General features: G+C 39.7%; 2 protein-coding genes across 11 annotated transcripts in view; one reads left to right on the forward strand and one right to left on the reverse strand.

The window, feature by feature from the left end:
• Positions 1-20,021, reverse strand: part of CFAP99 (cilia and flagella associated protein 99) — a 58,304-nt gene extending 38,283 nt beyond the window's left edge. For 2 of the 6 annotated variants that reach the window (XM_027699915.1, XM_027699918.1), the window contains exons 1-4: positions 19,684-19,783; positions 16,637-16,764; positions 5,274-5,418; positions 3,175-3,269 (exon numbers count right to left, since the gene is read on the reverse strand). In XM_027699915.1, coding sequence (XP_027555716.1) covers positions 3,175-3,269; positions 5,274-5,418; positions 16,637-16,756 — 360 coding nt within the window. In that variant the 5' untranslated portion in view covers positions 16,757-16,764; positions 19,684-19,783. Of the gene's footprint in view, positions 1-3,174; positions 3,270-5,273; positions 5,419-16,636; positions 16,765-18,587; positions 18,606-19,683; positions 19,790-19,850 lie in introns of those variants that run through there. The other 4 variants (XM_027699917.1, XM_027699920.1, XM_027699919.1 and 1 more) reach the window with 4 other exon arrangements.
• A 509-nt stretch (positions 20,022-20,530) lies between these two features.
• Positions 20,531-22,186, forward strand: part of ZFYVE28 (zinc finger FYVE-type containing 28) — a 153,669-nt gene continuing 152,013 nt past the window's right edge. For 3 of the 5 annotated variants that reach the window (XM_027699883.1, XM_027699885.1, XM_027699886.1), the window contains exon 1: positions 20,540-20,752. In XM_027699883.1, the coding sequence (XP_027555684.1) occupies positions 20,714-20,752 (39 nt within the window). In that variant the 5' untranslated portion in view covers positions 20,540-20,713. Of the gene's footprint in view, positions 20,753-22,186 lie in introns of all 5 variants that reach the window. The other 2 variants (XM_027699887.1, XM_027699884.1) reach the window with 2 other exon arrangements.

Genomic DNA, 22,186 nt, shown 5'->3' on the forward strand with positions numbered 1-22,186 from the left:
AAATGGGGCATCCCAGATTTCTGTTTGGATTCTCTCAGCATCTGTCTCTTGAGAGAAGCCACTGGACAGTCATTTTGGTAACAGCATTATTCTGCTTGCTCTTCTATCTTGAATGTTCCAAAAGTTTCACTACTCACAGAGCATGGTAACCAAGTTTCATTTCCCTTTTAGAAGTGGTGGAATTACACCACAGGGAATTATGAAATGAACTGTACCCATTTTTACTACTTTAATGTACTCTGGCTGTAGTAAGACAAGTGTGTATAATTAAAGACTGGTTTTAATGCATTTTTCAGGTGGGCTGAATTAATACCTTGCTTTTGAGAATTTGAACATACCCTGCTAATATTCTTAATGCATTTTTACACAGTGGGATTGTACAGATTTCTGAAAAACAAATAAAAAGTGGGAAGTTTCCTCATTTGGTAATATCTTTACATCCATGTAAGCATTTGCAGAGCTGAAATGCTTATATTCACAATATAAGCTTTTGACTCTTGATTTAAGGAAATAACTGCAAGAAACAGCAGGTTCTGTTTCCCTATATAGATCAGCCACTACCAGAGAACACTGTTACTGACCCAACCAGGGCTGGTTTTACCTCCCATACACCATAAGGCTGATCTTGTCCTACTATTCCTACCCCATTATAATAGCTAATACAATGCCCAATTCTTATAGTGATATTCCTTTGAAGATCTCAGAAGTTCATTAGAACAGCTGTTAGAAGCAATCAGAACATGAAACAGAACAAAACAGGTTCTTAAATGCTAGAAGGAAAACACTATGTATTTTGCATATTTTACAAGGCAATTAAGAAGTTATAAAGCTATTTTCAGCTTCATATTGAATTTTTATTTCAATAGCATATTTTCTCTAATACACAAATCCTTAAATTTTAAAATAAATATAGAACAACAACATGTATGAGTAATAGAACACAAAAATAGGCTTGAGCTAGCAATGCATGGCTACTTTCTTAGAAGGATAATCACACTGAAGTTAGAAAATTGGATTTTATCCTAGGGTTCTGTAATTATACAACCATAAAGAATTTTTGCATGTATTTTTAATATTACAAAATAAGAGCTTGTGATTTTCTGTTCAAGCAGATGAACACGTGTAAGTGAGGTAGCATTACTATTCTGTCTGGATATTCTGCCTAAATGAACATATTTGAACTTGCATCAGACATAGGGAAACACTGTGACTTTGTGTTGAATGGATTCCATCACACAGTCTTGTAAGAGAAAGGTCTTAAATCTCACACAGTTGATCGCATTCACCTGAAGACTACTCCTGTGAGTAAGGTTCATCTGTGTGATTAAGAAAATTCCATTCAGCCTGTGATGTGCTGAATTTATTTTTTAATTACAGTAAATCTATCCTAGGTAAGTATGTGTGAAAATTTTTTTAGTATCCTAACTGAATGCAGACACAATAGTCATCAGGCAAAATCTACAGGTCAGCATCCTGAAGGAGAATCCCAGATTTCTGATAACTTTTGTTGCTAAGGCTGCAGATCTGCCTTCTGCTGTTTTTGTCTCTGTTGCTGGGGGGACCAAATGCTGCTTCTAAATCCTCTGCTGCAGGTGCATTAATATCATCTACCATCACTTTGGAGACAAAGAACCTCTTCTAATGCAAGAGAAGAAAAACTAGATACCATGGTGATGAAGATCTGATAAGATACTTAAGCAAAGTTACATCTAAAGGAAGAAAAAGCAGGTGCATACCATTGGAAAACGCAGCACTTTCCTATCAGAACAGTTATTCTAGACAAGGAAAGAGAAATTATCTAAGCTGGAACATCAGGACACTGATGCTTAAGCCATATAAAGCTAGGTGAATGGAATCAACAAGGGATAACTGGCAGAAGTGGGAAAATTGTGTTGCTAGCTGAACGAGCTCAAGATGCATCCAATCCAGTGGCTCGTGTCTAAGATGTTTACCAAAGAAGGGGCTGGGAGAGCATTTTAGACAGAGTGATTTGTCTGTCTACCAGATTATGATAATTCTTCGAGCCACTTCTCTGTTCTTTCTGATAGTTAATGAAATATATAATTTTTTGTCTCTGAATGGAATTAATAAAAACCATTCCACAGTAAGTCCGTCTAAAACCAGACAACCTAAACTGCTCTCTCCCTACATATTGCAAAGCAACTGTACTCGTTAAAGAGACACTGGCATCCACATGAACATTCAGAGTAATCACTACAAGGATAAACCTTAGCCTTTTGACTAATTACTAAAATTTGCCTGTCTCTTTAAATCCATATTTGTTATTCAAACAGCGTGTTCAGACTATGCTTTGAAACATCTGGATGATCAAAGGTTACAGATGCTGTGTCACCAGTAATTTAATTTTTAGCCCATTTTCCTGGGAAAACAGGGCTTATGAGAAAGCATTGCCACTCAGTTTATCCCTCTGCCCCTCTTTACAACATAGCTTTTAAGATAATTAGCACTTTCAACCATTTTGAAAGAGAAGCAAAAGATATTTATATTGCTACAGATTTCATGAAAATCAGCAAACAAATAGTGGAGTGAACCCCAAATTCGTGACTCCAGAGAAGGAAAGGCAGGCAGAACTTTGTTGTCCCACTTTCTGTTTGGCAGCAGTTGTTTTGACAATTACATGTTGTACTGGGGCAATTGGTACATTAATAGCTCCAAGTAAGCCATTGTTTTTTGGAAAGGAGAAAAAGTGATGGAAGCACAATAGGCTTGACAATGAAAGTGGTAGTGGGTTGTTCAGGGGGAAAAAGAACACTAATCAGCAGGAACTGCAGTTTCAATTCAGATTCATTGTGTATGGAAAAAACTTCTCCAGCCTACAGTCAAGGAAGGAATGTGAGCAGAGGCAATAGTAAGTGTGTAAGTTGGAGGGACAATTGCAAATCACATGAAATGTAAATCGTGTGATTATTCTACCTTCTCAGGTTATATAAAGTATATTTTAAATTGATCTTTGACTGAATATGAGAATCACCCCGTAAGTATAGAAATTTAAGGGGTTTGTGATAACAAAATACTAATTTAATTTCTGAATTTTAACAGCAAATAACACTAATTTCTCAATTTAAGTTATTCTCAAAATTGAGAAAAGTCATCTGATTACTCAAACACAATGAAGAGATAATTATTTTTTTAAATGTTTTGTACTTTCGTTACCTTTTGCATTTTTGCAGTGTCCAAGGACTTCACAATTCTGCTGAAGTGCTGAAGACCAAGCTCTTCTAGTTGAAAAGTAGCCAGATAACAGATAACTATCAAAAGATACATACATTTAAAATGCAGTAGGCAATTCTAATAAACCTATACTCAGCATACTCTGGGATGTAGACCGTCACTTTAATTTTAACAGTTTTGATAGTGATTTTTTCAACATACTCTATTTTCATGTTTTCAGGGAGGATGGCTCTTATTCTTCCGTTCCAAATTGTCAGTTTATTATACTTAACAACATTATACATAACAAAAATTTTAAACATAAAATTTCGTATTTATTGTACTGTTTTTCCCAAGTGACCACTTTGCCTAAAATGTTATAATATTTGTTTTTGTTCTTGGAAATAAAATCAGGTTTTTAAATTGGGAAATTCCAAACCTCATTCTTGCACCCCTCTCTGACAAGTTCACAGTATGATGATCTTTGAGTTCTTTTCTAACCTAAATGACTTATGATTCTGTTCTATGATACAGAAAGAGGCACAGTCAGTACTGTGAAATTTTTGCAGACCTGTAAAGTTCATGGGCTTCTGTATCAGCCTGCATTTGTTCACTCAGGCTTCACTTGTCCTGCAGTGTTTTAGCTGCCACCAAACAGTAATGGTAAAATCAGTAAATTCTGACCAGTGTGCTGCAGCCAGCTGAGTGTATTGTCAGGCTTCAACCTCATGTGCTTTAGTATAGCAACATATTTAAGCAGTCTTAGCAGAATATACATTTATCTCCTACAAGCTTTATTAAATTCAAATCTGCTCACACATAGCAACAGCCTTTATAAGCAGCTTTGATCATTTAAGTGTCAATGCAGCTTGGCAAAGGGAATCACAAGCAGCTTAAAAAAATGTAAGCCAATGACCTTAAACTCTCAACTTGTTGATAAAGGAAAATTTTCTGGGGCCTCCCCTCTGCCTATGATTAATGGAGGCTTTTGAGTGGACCAGTCCTGACAATCCAATTATAGCAACACTCAGCTTAAAGATATAATTTATGTGCCCCAGACAATGAAAAACATGGCCCTGGAGAAATGGAGACAATGAAACATTGCCATTTAGAATAAACTCAATACACTAATAATTTTTTCCTTGACAGTTTAGGTTTCCTTCTGTTTGTTATTTGATTTAGACTTCTGTACTTTTCCAGATTGTGACAGAAGCAACCACAACTGCCATAAAAAATTTGTAGCTTTTAAAACATAAAATGTAGATATATCTATATGTTTACTGTATTTTTCAACCACTTTGAATTGACATTCCAATATACCCACAAAGCATCTGAACATATCTGACTTAGAGAACCAATGCCAGTGTGATTTGTGATTCCAGCTTATTTAGGGACTTAATAAATCAACTTCAGAATGTGTGTATTAAATGCATAATATAAAAATATTTTTAAATTAAATTTTAATGCACTTCCCAATGTCTGAAATAACTTTTGGAGTAGTAACTATCCTAATTAACTAGCTCATAGTATCAGATGTAGCTGTATTGGAACTGATTTTAACCAAGTAACTAACACAAGGAAACCAGCTGACTTCACTCATGGAGACAGACAGAAGCCTGTTTATGTCATTGTGACAGTCAGTAATGAAGATACCCATGTATGGACAGAAACAATCCTATCTGCCTATGGTGAGATGTGCTGTTCCTCAGCAGATAGAGCTTTGTTACAGAGTTTTGTGTCTGAATGGCAGAGGTAATAGGTTGCATGGAAGAGAATAAAGGGAAATCAGCGAAGAACATTTTTTAAAGGGATGGTTAAATGTCTAAGATGCTTCTTCCAGCCAGTGATGCTTTTTCCACCTGCATCTTACCTGACTTTCTTAGGTAAAATTCCAGTTAACACCCGTAGGAATCCAGACTAAATAACAATTTCAAGTTTTAGACTTCACATTGTAAGGACATTGGAAAATGTCCTGTATTTCATACTGCACTAGGCACAATGACAATGCTCCGAATGTAATATAATACTAAGATCTGCACTAGTAAAATGCTATTTTTTAAAGTTTTGTGGTAAACACATTTGGTGTTGTAAAAACAACTCACCTATGTAGAGATTACGCTCAGGAATCAGGCAGTATCTCCCATCCTCAGCATAAAAGGCATTGACTACAACATCCAATAAGGATTTATATTCTGTGCATCCTGCTAGTGTATCCAATACAAATTTTTCTTCTGTCATCTTAAGAGTCTATAGAGATACAAAATTAATAATGATTAATGTATTCTGGAAAGAAAATGTTTGTTGTGTACAAAAAGTACAATCATTTTGAAGTAAGTTGAAAACAGGAATAACGAACAGCAGTGCCCTTGGTAGGGCTGATGCTCTTCTAATGCTGTCAAATATGGGCAGTCCCAGCAAACTAATGGCCCTTGTTAAGGAAAATGTAACCTTCCCTAGTGTTAAATGTTCAGTTTATCTGCTGACATACACACTGAGTTAAAGCCCTTGACGTGTGAATGTCAGAAGTTAATGCAAGAAAATCTGAAGTCACTGAGCTATGAGCAATGGTTAACCTACGCAACTGTATGAGAAAGTTTCAGTAAGAGTTTGGTTTTCCCATAGGAAACCTCTCCTTTGTTGGCGAAGTCTGTGCTACTTAGGGAGACTAAATTGAGGGGAGAAGCTAAACAGGGATTATGGACAAGACTCTTAATTATTCCTGAAACCTAAGTTTGGAAAATATGACTAATTTTAACAACCTGTGAGTGCCAGGATTCTTTTTAATGCAGACTGTTTCTTATCCAACTATGCTCTAGGTCTCTTATAATATTGATGCAATACCACAAGAGAACAGGAGAATCAGATGCTCACCGAATGCCTTTTGCATCCTACCACGTAATCCCTTTAAAAAGTTTGAATGCTCCTGAACTTTACAGAGAGTTTCTGACATAATAAATAACCTATGGAATATCTGTTACTGTATGAGATAAACTTCCAGTATGAACCACCTTTAAGCAGTGCAATAAAATCTGAGGCCCAGAACAGTTTGTCATTACATGAATTGAAAAAGGACAGCCATGCAATGACAAAATGACAAACAATAATGATCCTTTGATTTAAGGAGGTTAGACAAGAAGTCAAGAAGAAAGCTAAGTGCCTCTTCTGAAAACACATAGTCCACATTTGATATAAGATCTCTCCCACAGCTCTGAAATGTGGGAACAATTGAACTGCAATAATATATCAGATGAGAGGTTCACCTTGCCTAGGAGGCTCTCTGCTACCCTCTTGATCGCTTTATTTCCCTAATGTGATTCATTTCTAGTTTAAGGGTATTATTAGAGGCTGCTGGATGGAACTATGTGAGTTTTCTGATGTATGACACTATACAAGGCTTTGAGACTGAGCACATACCAGGCAAAACTTTACAGTTACAGTTCTAATTTTTAAATGTAAAAAATTATGGAGAAGTATTCAAAGCGTTATTTTCTCAGGTTGTCCTTCAAAGCAAGGATAAGTTTTTTCACTATTCCTGCTCAAAAGCCAGGTTTCGTTCCTTCCAATTTGTGCATATCACCAGAAAAAAACAGAGGAAAGAGACTGAACGCATCTGAAAATTTTCCAAAACCAAAAAAAAACCACTGATGGGAAGCATGGACTCCATCTTGCTAAGCACTGAGAATTCTTGTGAGGCACAAGTCCATTCCAAATAAACCTTTTATTGTTGAAGATTTATGGAAGTTCTTTCATAAAACTAACAAAGAAGATCCAGAAATCTAAGCCCCCACTAAATGATCAAATATACATATCCCAAATTTGATATGAGATATCGAAGAATTCACCACAAAAGGCAAAAGCAAACCTAAATAACTGAACTGGAAAAGTGAGAGAGGATGCACTTCCAGTAAAAGCAGGATTGTGACATTTTTAATCTAAAATAATTGGTCTCCTTGAGCAAATGCTCTTGTTCATGAACAGATCAATCTGCAGAAAACAGCAGATCTGGTAATAAACAGAAAGTCCATAGTAAAACTGGTCAAGCGCATTGGAAACAAGCCCAATAAAAACTCTCACAATTATCTCTGCTAGAAAGCTAGAATTTAAATTGTTTTCAAGATCTTTATTAGATTAGAATCTTTGCATTTGCCTTCTGTGTACTTTGATATGTCATACATGTATGAAGTGCTACAGCAAACCCGCGCTTTTCAAAGGGACTTTGGAGAAATGGCCAAAAGTAGATAAACAGATAACAGCATGATACCACCAGTGCCCAAATCATATCTCCCATACAGTAGAGACTGCAGCATAAAAATACAATGGCATATTCACATTTATTCTATTTTTACTGCTCTGAGTCGACAAATCAGTCACAAGCTAAGTGTTAGAATAAACACAGAAATAAGTGCTTACTCCTTGAGCAAGAAAATACATAATCACTACATGGCCTCAAGCCAAGCAACAAGGTGACAGGAAAGGCAGCCTGGAGACAGCTCTGCCCCAGAACATCAGTACTGATTGGTAATTCTGTGGACCACAGGCCAAAAAGTCTTACCATGAAATATAATCAGTCAAATATGATTTCAACCAGAGAAGGTACTAAATGTTCTGTTCCTACATGTAAAAATTGAGAATAGTTAAGCAGCCTGCAGCTGTGTCATCGAAGGAAGTGATCTCATAAAAACTCATAATCAACTAAACAAGACTGGGAAGGAGGAGTACTTGGATAGGAAATCTCAGAGGTGAGCCAGTTGTTGGTTAAGCCCTGTGGATAATTTAGTGAGTCAAAAACTGAGTCAATGCTTTAAACCAGTTAGGATACTCTGCATAGAAAGTGTATTGTGTCCTCTACAAATTTCTTCAGGGATATTTAGAATTTATCTGTATATATGAAATAATAATTGCTTTGGGAAAGGAATATGTTGGGTCGGTGTAATTTCTGGCACTAATTCCTAAATATATTCTTTCTGAGTAGCTTTATGCTGCGCTTTATGTCAGTGGGATTGGGGACCCCTGGTGGCCTAGTGGTTAGCATGCAGGACTCTCACTGCTGCGACCCAGGTTCGAATCCCAGTCCCCCCGGGCAGATGGAGCCCATTAGCCCTGTGAGGCCATCCATCTATGAGAAGGTCACTCTAAACAAACCTACGTCCTGAGGACCTCACTGCCATTGTCCAAGCTTGCTTGGCCCTGGCAGATGAACCTTAGGATTAAAGGGTGGGCTCAGTTCAGCGCAGGCTGTGTCTCACCTAAAAAATCCATTGCGCAGGCTGGAAAGGTAAAAGACCTTTCCCCAAATCTTCGTTCGCGAAGACTGGCCATTATTTATGTCAGTGGGATGTATTTCAGAGTGGGACAAATGATCCTGAAACAGTACAATATGACAGATTGTATGTTTATAGCACCTTTTGCCTGAGGTTTTCAAAACACTTTACTAACATTAATTGCATTTAGTGAGATTCCTTTTGGCTACTATTACTCTCTAAATGTAGGAACTATGGCATAGAGCAGGTAAGAGATTTGCCCCAGGCAGCACTAAGTCATTGGTGCCAGCAAGAATAAATAAATGCTAATTTGTGAGCCTCTGATCTGTCCATCAGAGCAACTTCTTACCTTTTCAGGTATACTTTAACTCATGTATTTCTCTGAAACAACCAGCAGTTAGCTGTGTTTGCAAGTACGTGTGAGCCCTTCAGCATGAGGAAGGCCAGATAATTTACAGGTCAAAGTAACACATGCAGCAATCATCTTCTGGTGCACTTAATATTGAAAATTTACAAAGACAAAACAGATTTTGAATAGATACAAATATCTGACACTGTTCTCTCTATGGCATTGAATTTAATCTTTTTCTGATTAAGAAGTGTTTAAGTTGTAAAAAAAAAAAAGATTCTGCCTGAAATTATCGTTCAGGATAATGGAAAAAAGATGTGATTGTCTAATTATGTGCTGATTGGTGTTATCTTCCCCTTTTGAGAAATCCCTAATGCCCTTAGCCTGCTTCCATGGATATATTTTCCCTGCTCTCTGACACATACCTGTAGTTGTGAACAACTCAAGTTTCCTCAAGGAGAGAAGAGACTGTGTAAGAAGGCTTGTGTACACAACCAACTTCCAACATGGGTTAGTACAAGAAATAGCATAAATTAAATGGAAAAATATCTGCAAAATGAAAGCTTTGCCACCGTGGTTGTGTCATAATAAGGCTGGTTAGAAAAGGATAGGTGAGGAGAGAAAGAAAAGCTCTTGCTTCTGGAGAGAAAGAGAGAAAGAAACATCTGCCATGCTTTCTGTTTGAGACTTCTAAGGCTAAGGATACAGTCTGAGGTGAAACAAACAGTTTAGAAAGAAGACAATATTTGATGAAAAGATAAAATAGCTTTCACCTCCTGAGAGAACCAAATAATAGTATGTAGTGAACCTCTCTACTTCTAGGCAGAATATGCACATTTTGCAGATACAGTCTGATAAGTTTATACTGCTTCAGATATCAGAGTTAGTCCTCTCCAAGTGTCTAATCAAAATGCTGTGGAAAAGAAAAAAAATATTCCTATTTACTTCATCAGGTTTTGAATCACTCACCAGTCTTCTTTCCATTTGAAATCAGTGAAAATGCTTCCGATAATTTCAATGGGGGAAAAAAACTCCTTGGATCTTAGAATATAACTAGGATCCTGCTTCTACTATTCACAGTAGAATTTTCATCTTCAGGAGACAATGCTGACCAATGCTGTACCAAGAGGTACCGTTAACATTATTTTCCCTTGTAGTTAATATTAAATCGCATGAGCAGAGCACTGCAGAAAACTCAGATTCCATCCTTGCCTTAGGAAGATCCTAATCTGCATTTATGTCAGTAACTAATAATACAAATTAGAGTTGTATAATTTTGTAGGATTTTTTTTCACCACATCTATCATTCTTGCCTTACATTACCTTCATATTTAAAACTAAATCTATGACTTTTGACATTTGGGGATTTTACTCACAGTTGAGTAAAATCAGTTGAGTGGGCATGTGTGAGACACAGCTGAACCAGCACAAATGAGAACTATGAAGAGTTGTGCCAAATTACACCATGTTCTTGTGAAATGAAAATCTTATAAACAGGCTCATCTTGCTATCAACACGAGAGGGATAAAGGAGCAAAACAGTGAATTTGGGGTGGCAGTTTTGATTTTACAGAACTAAGCTTTTCAGTAGCTGGGATGTAGAAAGGTCAATATGATGGCTCTGATCCTGCAACTCTAATTGAAGCAAATAATTCCACTGCAAATAGAGTGAGTTATTTGCACAGAGAAAGGCACAAACATTGCATGGTAACTCCCATGTTAAATCTGTCTCCTGTGATCGTAACAAAAGCTTGATTCTAACAGTCGCATGGAAGAACAATACCTGGGATGCTTCAGTTAGGTACAAAACTTAATCTTCTTTCAAAATAAACAGATGCAGTCTATTTCTATAAACACTCTGATGAAATGATATCTTTATGTACAACATACACTGGAGGAAACATCACTCTGGATATGGATCATTTTTGATAGATTTAATTGAAGAATGCTTAATAGAAAGATGGGGGTTTAGTACACAAGAATGAAGATATTATCTGGAGGGCATCAGTCTGATAAAAGGAGTATTAAAAAGCATTTAGGATGATAAACAAGAAGTAATCTGGCTATTCAAATGAAGAACAACAGAAACAGAGATGTAAATTTGAATGTGAATACTAATAACTTAGGGATCTGGGATAGACTGAGGAATTATTTTAAGTTAAATGTGTTATTCAGGATAATTCAAATTGAATTCTGTTTTAATAGCAAAAACATTTAACTGGACTTATTAGTTTTTAGGAGGTTTGAGGGAATAATATGATTCTTCATGATTGAAGGTGAGGGCTTGTTTGTTGCAACTAGGAATCATCCATCATGTTGCTAATGAACCTATGTTCTTATTGAAAATATTTGCAGTGAAAAACAAGTCCAATATTATGTTACAAACATCATAAATTACAATGCACCAAACACAAAGATGGTAAATAACTGGATTACAACTCAAAGTGTAGTTTTCTTCCTGGAAGAAAATCAAATCTGATCATTCACTGAGAACAACAAACAGAAATTCTTTTTATGATGTAAAGTTCACATATAGCAGAAATAAAATGTATAGAGTTTAACACAGAATCGCCACTAGACTGATTTTGATCATAACACTCTAATTAGAGGAAACTGTGTTATTCATCTCGATCTATTCAATAATTACAAATCCTTCCATATTTCATGTGTTTTTCTCTGAAAACAAGAGGCTAATAATCAGTGAGTTTTCCTACCTAACTCCACTTTTCTATAGATGCCTGAACTAGGAATTGGAAGATAGGAACTGAGATTGGAACATGTCTTTCTTTCTTGCTTTCTGAGTGGCCTTGCAGAGATAATGTTCTCCCTTGACACATTGGTTTTAAACACTATTAACTACCTGCCACTCAGCAATTCTTTTATACATTTCCATCATACTAAAAGAACATTTTCTTTAGACATACAGTGGTTCAGACTGACCTGAACTACTGCCAGAGTAATGGTTTACCGCTCTTTAAAGTTCACTTTCTGTTCCTTTAGCACTAACTTTCTGATTTCCTATTTGTATATTGAATCACTGGGTGGTGGCAAAGAGCAATGAGTGAAAAAGAAAAACGTATCCCAACAGTTATTTGATATGGTGTCTGCTTGATCTACCTCACTTACATAAATGCAGGGCAAGATGGGTGATTTTTCAAAGCAGTACACGGGGATTAGACACGCAGCCGTCGTTTCTGTAAATGGACTGTGTAAAGCTAAATCCCACATACAGCTAGGAAAAAAACATACCTCTTGATAGCAGTATCTAATGCCATCTTTCCTCTATAAATAAAGACAGCAAACTACTTATCTCATGTACACCAACATATGTACAGGGTAATGCTTCTGACTTCGGACAGTCTCTCCGGAATATACTCAGAAGCAGAGTGTACACTCAAATGTTTGCAGAAGAGGTTTCTGTCTCAAAGCTTGAGACGAGATTTCCTACAATGAGAATATGTGCAGGTGGGACACTGAACAGAATTACAAAGATGCATTAAGAAATAGAAATAATAATAATCAAGAGGCCGCTTCTGCTTCTCTTGAAGTTAATGGATACCCTCCCATGTTATTCAAGAGCAGTAAGACCAGAGTAACTCATATGGCCTGATACATGTAACTGATTTTTGACAGAAAGTTGTCAAATTTTCAGGGTTTTAACTGACTATTTGGAAATATTAAGCAGTTTCAAATCAAATGCAGAGAAACAGCTAGGAATGTATTTTCAAAGTGGCACACAGGGGTCAGCAGTGCCTTACAAATTTGGCCATATAGTTTTCTTATGAAAATCCATGCACATTTTGTCAAGTAAAAAACACCCATTTGCATGTGTTTAGTGTGAATTTATACTGTAGCAGTGAATTCCCCTGAAAATTCTGTGTGCCCTGACTGTGCCTAGCCCAGGGCAAGCAGAGCTTTCACTACAGTACAGGATGAGCCTGGGACAAGCTGTGCTGGGTCAGTCTGGGAGCTCACACTGATAGAAGAGAGCCTGTCTCACCTACCTGCTCTGTCACATCTGCCTCTTGTGGGCTGCAGTTTAAAGAGAGATATTTCTTACTGGATTTAGGAACAGTAGAGACTGGAACTGAATGTGCAAGAACTTTGAGATGAGTGGAACAAGACCAAAGAGCAAGCAGGGCTTGCTGCACAGTGACAATAGCAGTGGAATTAACCACTTGAAGAGTTGGAACTGGGACAGGTTAAATAAAGAGACCTGAGCAGGCAAACCCGAGGGTAAGAGAAAGGACAGGGACAGAAAGATGACAGAGCTTGGAACAGAACTCAGTTTACCTTTTGATTCCATCCACCCAATATTTGGCTAGCAGAGTATTCCAAACCTCTACAGTACAGCCATTGTGCACTGCCAAAACATAACAATTTCTACACAGTCTTAATGGAAGAGCAAAATATATTATTTCACACAATCATGTATTTTGGCTTTTGTTTTACTTATATCCCTAACCTTACATACATCTAGAAGTAAAAAAAGAAAATCTTGCTGAAGAGTGACTATGCAAAGCTCTGGATTGTGTCACCTTTCAACAAAGACCAATTGTATTAGTTAGTAAAAGATCTAATATGGAAATCTACAAGTTCCTTCTTACTGTCATTTGCAAAGCAAGCATATTGTCACCCTACGGCTTCAACCCATTGTATTTTATGGCTCTTTCTTTTTTTATATATTCATATGTACAGTCCTTCTTTATAAAATATATTTGCTTTCCTACTTTCACTTCTCTTCCTGTGCATCCCTTGAACAGCCATTTTTACTGCCTTAATTTGCAAGGATTCCCACAAGAATGGTCTTATGCCGCTGGTAGATGGATGACAGGGATATTTGGATCAAGACAGATTGTGCCTTCCAGACTCACTCCCTTAGGACTACATCCAGCTTCCTTTCATAACATATTCACATTTATCATGTACACAAATAAGAAGCCTACACTTCAGTCAAGGATGCTGGCCTCTCTCTGTGACATTTCCTTGTTATTGTTGTCAGCTCAATTTCAACAATGTGAAGACAAAACTTCAGCACTCTCCTGCTACTTCTTTCCTCATTTATTGGTACTATTGCCACCCTGCTTGTCAGTCAAGCTCATAACCTCAGAGGTCATTTTTCACACAGATTACTCCCCTGGATATCATAACCAGTTTACGTGCACATCTTCTTCACTCTTTTTGAGCAGTAGGTTTCAAGTAGTATTTTCCTATTGCTTCATAGCTAAAAATCTAAGGTAGTGTCTCAAAATATTCTATTTTGTTGCAATAAACATCTCTTTCCTGAGTTGAACTAACCCAGTCTTTAGTGAATCAACCATCTGGAATGCTATTGTTAAGTTTGTTCTGCTAGTCCATTGATTTGACCCACTTACTCCATCTACCATCTCACAGTTGATTCTAGCACATAGAACTGAAGCTGCCTGTTAAGATGCTTCACAACTCAGTTCCGTTCTGCCTATAATTTCTTACTTTTTACTGATGTCATCCCCCATTTCTGATCAGCCAAGGATGGCCATCTCCTCATTTCATTTATTAGATTTCCAAAGAAGTAATTTTGTTTACTTTCAATCATACATACATTTATATTGCTCTTAAAACCTACTTTATTCTGACAAAGGTTTTGCTCTGCAAAATGTCCTTTGCTCCTTGCAGTTCAGGTGAGAATGTGTGGCTGTCAGAGGCACTTATTTCCAGGATCTGACTCTTAACACGACTGACATCACAGGGGCTCCTACAGCCCCTGCTAGTGGGGTACTGAACTCTCTTGAACATATTTTGGAATGACTGTGTGTACTGTGTTTTTATTTTGAGGGAAATAATCTAGCCCAAAATTGTTGTTTTCACCAGGAAAAACCCCAGAAAGCTAGACAATAGGCTAAGGAGTATATTTTATGTGGAACATCAACAGGTTATCAAAGAACTAAACAAGACACCTCAGATATCACATTAGATGGACGCAAATACATCCAAATACAATAAAGATCTGCAGTATGAATGAAACATACAGTGTTGACAGTGACTGGAACCTGACTGCACTTTTAGGGGATGGAAAACTACTAACCAATTAGAAAAGTCTAACAGAACAGAAGACAGCAACTTGTAGAAAAGTCTGATATACTGCATATCTAATCAATAAATAAATAAACATAGAGCTGTGTCTTGCAATTATTTAGATTTGTGCTCTTGGAATCTAACCCTCCTGATTTTTGTCTGGTCAGTACACACCATGAGGTTTGCTATTTGTCAGGCTGCTGGCATGGGGCGTACAGGCACGGATCAAGTCTGTGATTTAGAGTGATGGCATCATTCAGGATACAAACTGAAGGAAGTTTCTGCATGGGTCAGTTAATACTGGCTAGTTGGTAGGCGGTCAAGCCTGGAAATCATGTGTACAAAAATGCTGCAATATTTTCAGGATCATATGCCTATTATGAAACAGAAAAGAAAGAAGGGAATTTTTCATGATGAATTATAATCACCCATTTGGTACTGAAATAAAGATGAATTTTATATAAACACATATATTACTTTTTACTTTCTTGGATTATTATGTAGTAGTAAGTGACCTGAAACTATCCTAGAAAAAGATTTTGGCCTTAACTTTGGCATCAGCTATCCTCCTTTTTCTTCCCCTTTTAAAAGGATTTTTTATGAAACTTTAGATTCATGTTTCTGTAATGGAGTTACTGCTTCTTTTGTCTTTGTACCACCTTTCCTCGGCCGAGAAGAGCAATGATCTGAAGATTCATTTTTACAAGTGTTTACTTTGGCAGCAATGGTAGCTGAATTTACCTGCTCTCAGCCCAGTGAAAAAAGGATTATTTTGAAACTCGATCAGTTCCCTGATGTAATTCAGCATATGAATGCACAAAGGGTTATGGCAGTACTACAAGGCAGGAAGGCAGAGGCAGAAACAAGGGGTCTGAGTGAAAACTGTTTAAGAAAGCAAGAACCCAAGGAATGTGTACAGAGCCATTGTCTCAGCCTCTGGTTTTCACATCACACCTTCATAATTTTATATTCCTGTACTCATTTGTGTTTATGCAAAATCAATGCAACAGACCATCTAACAAGAATAGAAATGGTTTAGACCTTATTGTCAGAAGTGGAAATGAGTACTGGAGCTACATGGCAGTGTGGAATCAGAGCTCCAACAATGTCATTTGATAACACATGGCAGTCTAAACAATATCACTGCCTTCCCTTAGTGATTTTCTAAAGCTGATTCAATCCAGTAGCTGCCTCAGCACAAGTCAGGGCGACACTGGGGATAAAGAGATGGGAAGAGGTGACAGACTATGGTCAGGAAAGGATGGGAACTGCTTCAGCCACTATAGCTACATATTGGAAAATCGTGGTCTGGTTACTTGCAGTATTCGATTAGAATCAGGTAGTTGATTTACTGCCACTTTCCTTCTGTGCCACTGTTCTGATGGTCACTTATGTCCTCAAAGCAAGAGTGAGTCAGCTTCTGAACTGCATTCGTACATACAAATGGGTGGGGTTGTTGGAACCTTCTATGTGGAAGGAAGAAAGGAATAAGAAACTACAGAACAGCTTAGTCAGAAGTGGAACAGAAGTTTTCTCTATCACTGTCAGATCCATTTTAGAAGGTTGTTGCCTTCCTGTTTTTTTGTTTTTATCCAAGCAGTTTTTTAACCACTCTGATCTTTACTGCCTTATTTTTTGGTGATAACTGTAAGAAATTTGGACTTTACTCATGAATGAAAAATGTCACTGTAAGAAAAATTAATGGAAGTTACAACAACATGTTAGAAAAGAGACATCTTTATATTTTAAATCACATAGTAAAACAAAGTAGGCTATGTAAGATGAACTGACACTTAATGTACCTGCAACATCACAGCTGATTCATTCAAGAAATCCTCCACGTTCTGATTTTCAGGGTTAAACTTGTCAAGCTGTTGCACAATTACTGCAATAATTTCTCTATGTCTGACCATCTTCACCATGGAGAATCCTATAAATACAGAAAATCTTTAATTTTTCATGTCCCTTTCAGTTGTGGTATAATGTATGCTGATAGGCTCATACAGAAGATACTGCAGTAACATAGAAGAGAACATTTAGGTCAAGCTTTCAAAAGCACAGTTACTCAGAACAGCTAACAGGAGAAAGGAAAATACAGTACAAACATCAATTAAAAAAATACATATTTCTTACATATTTCAACAAAATTACATATTTCTTATTCTGTAAACATCTTAAAATATCTTTAGGATGATACCTAAATGGTTAGATATTTGACAAAAATAACCTGTGCCAGGCTATTTGACAAAATATAACTAAAGGTAATACTAGAGAAAAGTATGAATTTTTGCCTGTGTGCCATACAGGTCCTATTTAACACACTATTCTTCCCAGTGAGATGCAACAGAAAGCAAAATTTTAGTCTTAAATCTCATCACATATTGCTGTTAACAGCCTATTTTTCCAAAACAAGAGAACAGGATGACAGAGAAATTATAAGGAAGCAATGAGACGGTGTTGGTCAGTAACTGGCCACAGTCACATCAGTTGTCTGGGTCACTGTCAAGGCTTCTGAAGGCTCAGCAGGTGGGTGCTTGTTATATTTGATGCTTTGTTTGTGAAATGACTGCATTCTGTCCATCTCAAATGATGTCTTACTCATACGTCTGAGAATTCGTAGGAGTGGTTACCTTGATTTTAATGTTCACATGGCAAGAACACAATGCATTCGTTCCTACTCATGCACATGTGGTGCTGTATGAAAGACCAATGATAGCAATGATCAGGCCTGAAAGTCATTAATCTGGTTTAGCAATGGGAAAAAAAAAATGAGCACAAAAGTAATTTTCAGTGGTGAAAATAAAATATGCTTTTGAAAATAGCTCTTGTATTTTATATATCATCATATTTTGATGCCAGAAAAGAATGCTTGATCAAGATGATGAATTCCCACTGTGGTAAACATAATTAATTTCTTGCTTTAAAATGATATCATAACATTTCCAGATACAGTGGTTCTGTACTCTGCCTTTCAGCATACTCAATAAAAACTGCCTAAATAGCACTTCTAATTACTAAAGTGCTGAAAAAAGAGTTTGTCTGTGATTATGTTCAATACAGGCATTCAGTTACTTGGTATGATCAAGACAAAATGTCCAATTAAAAAAAAAGTCCCTCAAAACAGAGCTGGAACATGACAAGGGATGGCAAATACAGAAAGAGGCACTACTGTTTCTCTGTCACAGGGGAGTTGCTGTTTCTCCACTCCTCTGAGAATCATTTGTTTCTCAGGTAAGAACCTGCCAAGGTTCTTACACTCACAAGGGATTCTGGATGAGCGAGAGAGAAATACCTCTGTACTTCAGGCTGAATCGTAATTCAGGCTCCAACAGATCTAACAGTGACAAATATTTTTCTTCTGGCACAGCAGAAAGAAATTTGAGCTCTCATGCTCTGTACATGCTGATAGTCACCCCTCACCCCAAATAACAATAATTAAAACCAAAAACTGGAATACGAAAACTAAGACGTAGTAATGCCTTGAGATCTCTGGACATACAGGAGTTCTTAACAGCATTTCACTTGTATTTAAACATGCTGCTATTATTATTGTTGATGTTTTAAAACATACACATTGGGAATAAAATGCTTTTGGTATGACATGCACCCTCATTTCCACACAGTTGTTTAGGAGAATACTCTAATTGGTATGTATAAAAATGATATAAATTTATACTGGGTATAAAATGGTAGAAATTTTCTTTCATCATCAGCTGTAGATTTCAGCTAAAGGGTGGTGAGAATCTGACTTACTCTTTTCTTACAATGGAGCTTGGAGATATTTTGAAAGCAATTACATAGGATAAGATTATCCACAATTGTAGGGACTGGTTTCAATGACCTGAAAGATTCCTTCAGGTTTTACATTCGCTCCTACGTTCCTGGCCTAGAAAGACTGCGATTGCATTTCCTCTGATGAAAGCTGTCCTTAAAAAGAGCTGAACCAAGCCTCCCTGCAAAATTCAGTCAGATCAAGCAGCTACTGCTCAAAATGGAATGAGGTGTTCCTCAGCTGTGTGCTAGAAACAGGGCCACTAATACAGGGTACGACTGTCCCAATGTTTTTCATACAGGGTACAGTTGCCAAGTATTTACATCCTGACATTCTCATTTACTCTGGACTTTTCTGCTTTGCTGAGTGTCACTCAGAGTAGTTCTGGGCACAGGTCCTCTTTTTAGCACATTCTTCCCTTAAGGAAGCAAGGCATCAGATGGAAAACGTTCACCCCGAGTATCTATAGTCCAGATCTTAATTTCAATTTGCATGAATGTCAATGTTTTGCATACTTATTGAAGGTGGTTTACTTGATATGAGCATTTTTAAACTATTTTCTTGTAGCACTTAACAATTAAATATTCATTGTACAAAACCTTTTTACAAAGAAGTTGTATATTTATAAGGTGGGTCAGCAAATGGACACCAAGGTTTGCTACTTGCCCAAAATCTCAGATAGCAGAGCAACCCCCTCCACAGAGTAACACAGTCCCCATTTATCTTTTCTATTGCATTTATGAAAACATAATAAAAATGAATACTGAAAAAGGGCAGGTTTAGCTTAGATATTAGGGAGAAATTCTTTAATGTGAGGGTGGTGAGGGCACTGGCACAGGTTGCCCAGAGAAGCTGTGGCTGCTCCATCCCTGGAAGTGTCCAAGGCCAGGTTGAATGGGGCTTGGAGCAACCTGGTGTAGTGGAAGGTGTCCCTGCCCATGGGCTGGGCTGGATGGGCTTAAAGGTCCCTTCGAACTCAAACCATTCTGTGAATCTGTGATTACATGATAATAAACAAGTGAAGGAGCCATGACACTGCCCAGAGCTCCCGTCACTCTCACACATCAGGGACTGTACCCGCTTTTCTTTCCGGAGGGGTCACGTACGGCCACAGCTGCCCTGCACCGGCGCTCCAAGCTGCCCCCGCTGCTCCCTGTCCTGTCCCTGGCTGTTCCCGCTGCTCTCGGCGCTCCAGCGGTGCCCGCTGCCCGCGGTGCTCTCTGTCCCGTCCCTAGCTCTTCTCGGTGCTCCCTGTCCCGTCCCTGGCCGAACCCTGCGCTCCCGTTCCCGGCTCCCCCCGTGCTCCCTGTCCCGTCCCTGGCTGTTCCCGGCGCTCCCAGTCGCGTTCCCAGTTGCCCTCAGCGGCTCGCACCGTTGCCAGGGGCGCGCGAGGGATGCTGGGCGCTGTAGTCCTGCCGCGCCCCCCCCTCAGCGCTGCGGGACGGCGCGACCGGGGGCGCGGAACTACCCGCGCGGGGGAAACAAGATGGCGGCGTTTGTTTGCCGCCGTTGCCAAGAGGCTCGTTTCGCGCCTCCCCGGTGTTTGCGCTCACAAGCAGCCAGTGGCAGGTCAGCCGCCAGTTGCCGGTGTATGGGCAGCGCCAGTGGGCACGAACAGAATCTACGATCCCCCGAGCGGACGCGCGCAGACCAGCCCACAGAGAAGACTACAAGAGACGGCAAGGGACTGCGAGTCCCAGCATCCCCCGCGCCAGGGCGTGGCCCGCGGAGCGCACCACCCGCCCGTCCCCCGCGGCGTGTTACGCAAATGAGCGGCCTGGTGGGCGGGGTCACCACCCGATTGGGTGGGGAGGGGAGGGCGCGGGGGCGGTGCCGCGCATGCGCGGCGGGGGTGGCGCTGTCGCCGGCCGCGCAATGTTTTGGGGGCGGTCGGGGCGGCGCGGAGCGCGCGGAGACGCCGCTCGGTCCCTGCGCTGAGGGAGCGCCCGCGGCCGCCGCCGCGCCAGGAGCGGCCAAACAGCAGGAGGCCATCCGGCGGAGCCTCCCGGAGAGGGGCAGGGCTCGCCCCCGGTCCCCCGAGCGGCTCGGGCGGGCAGCCGGCACCCCCCGTGGCAGCGGCGGCGGCGGGGTGTCAGTGGCCGCGGTGATGATGAACAGGTTCAGAAAGTGGCTCTACAAACCCAAGGCAAGTTGTTTGTGAGGAGGAGCTGCCGCCGCCGCCCGGCGCCTCTCTCCGGGGTCACCTCAACCCGCGGGTGCGGGTCGGGACGCGGGTCCCGGCGGATCCCGCCGCGGGTCCCTTCGCGCCGGTGCCGCCACCGGAGGAGCCGCGCGGGGCGAGGGGAGCCCGCGGGCGCTCGGACAGTCCCGCCGGGCGCTCGGTGTCGGGTCTGCGGGAGCGGCGGTGTGAGCGTCTCGCCCGCTGCGGCGGGGGGATGACAAAGCAGAGCGGGAGCCGCGGTGCGGGTCCGGCCCGGCGGGAGCGCGGCCGGGCGGGCTCGGGGCTCTCCCCGCACCGCGGGGCTGCCGGCGGTGCCCGGCCCTGCCCCGGTGCGCTGCGCGGAGCCCGGACCCGGGGAGACGTGCGGGCGCTCCCGCGGTGCCGGTGACGCTGCCTGGGTGCGCACCCGAGAACTTTTTTAAGTTAAGAAGATTTATTGAACGGTGCTTTCTGTAGGTGTGTTATTTTCTGCCCTTCTCGCTTTGAAATTCTTGGAAGGAATCCAAGAATCGCAGTTTGCTTTGTAATGAAATTACCATCTTCTGGCACGAGTTAAGTAACAACTGTCTGGAGAGCGATCTTGTCTCGCATGTGATGTTCGGGTTGTAAATGAAGGGCATTGCTGGTTTTGAACATCTAGAGCATCCTTTTATTGTCCAGACATCACAGCAGTCAGTATAGTTATTCACTTTATCAAGTATCTCAATTAATTTTTGTTCCTGTTTGTCACTATCGCCCATTTTTTCCTTATGCTTCAATTTCAGTAATGATGTTAAGTCGCAGTCTTCTGAGTAAAGTCTCAGATTTTTCTCAGTAAATCTCCTATGTATTCACTCCTTTTGGCTGAATTACGCCCAGTGTGTTGCAGTTTAAAAAAAGAAAAATAACTCTAGGCAATTCTGCAAAGTAAAAGTTTGTATTATGCTGGCTTTATGGATTTTGTATGTAGTCATAATTCTGGGTACTGCTGAAGAATACATCCTGTCTGATGTTGCCGCTAATAGCTGAAAGGAAAATAATGTAGAGATTAAGTATCTGAAAATACAGTAACAAATTATAGGTAGCTTTCATTAAGCTTTGTTATTTGTTTTTGGTTTATACCAGGGAAAAAATAAGAGAGGAACAGTTAATGAACAGAAAGAAATACTGGTATTCTTAAATGCAGAAGAAATCATTGCAAAAATCGCTTCTGTCACTGCATTTTTTAACCAAAACTCATTAGATTTCGCGTTATTTTTCTTTCTAATGGAGATCTCATCTTTTTGTGATAAAATTTACATATTAATATACTGTCTCGTTGTTGTATGGTGTGTGTTCAGCATTCAAGGTCTGTATCAAACAATGTATGAGTATACTTCTGTGGGACCTCTCTGGTGAAGGAACTTTTCAAGCCTGTTG

This window comes from Neopelma chrysocephalum, unplaced genomic scaffold (genome assembly GCF_003984885.1).
Source record: "Neopelma chrysocephalum unplaced genomic scaffold, ASM398488v2 Primary Assembly neopelma1_142, whole genome shotgun sequence".
Classification (NCBI taxonomy): domain Eukaryota; kingdom Metazoa; phylum Chordata; class Aves; order Passeriformes; family Pipridae; genus Neopelma; species Neopelma chrysocephalum.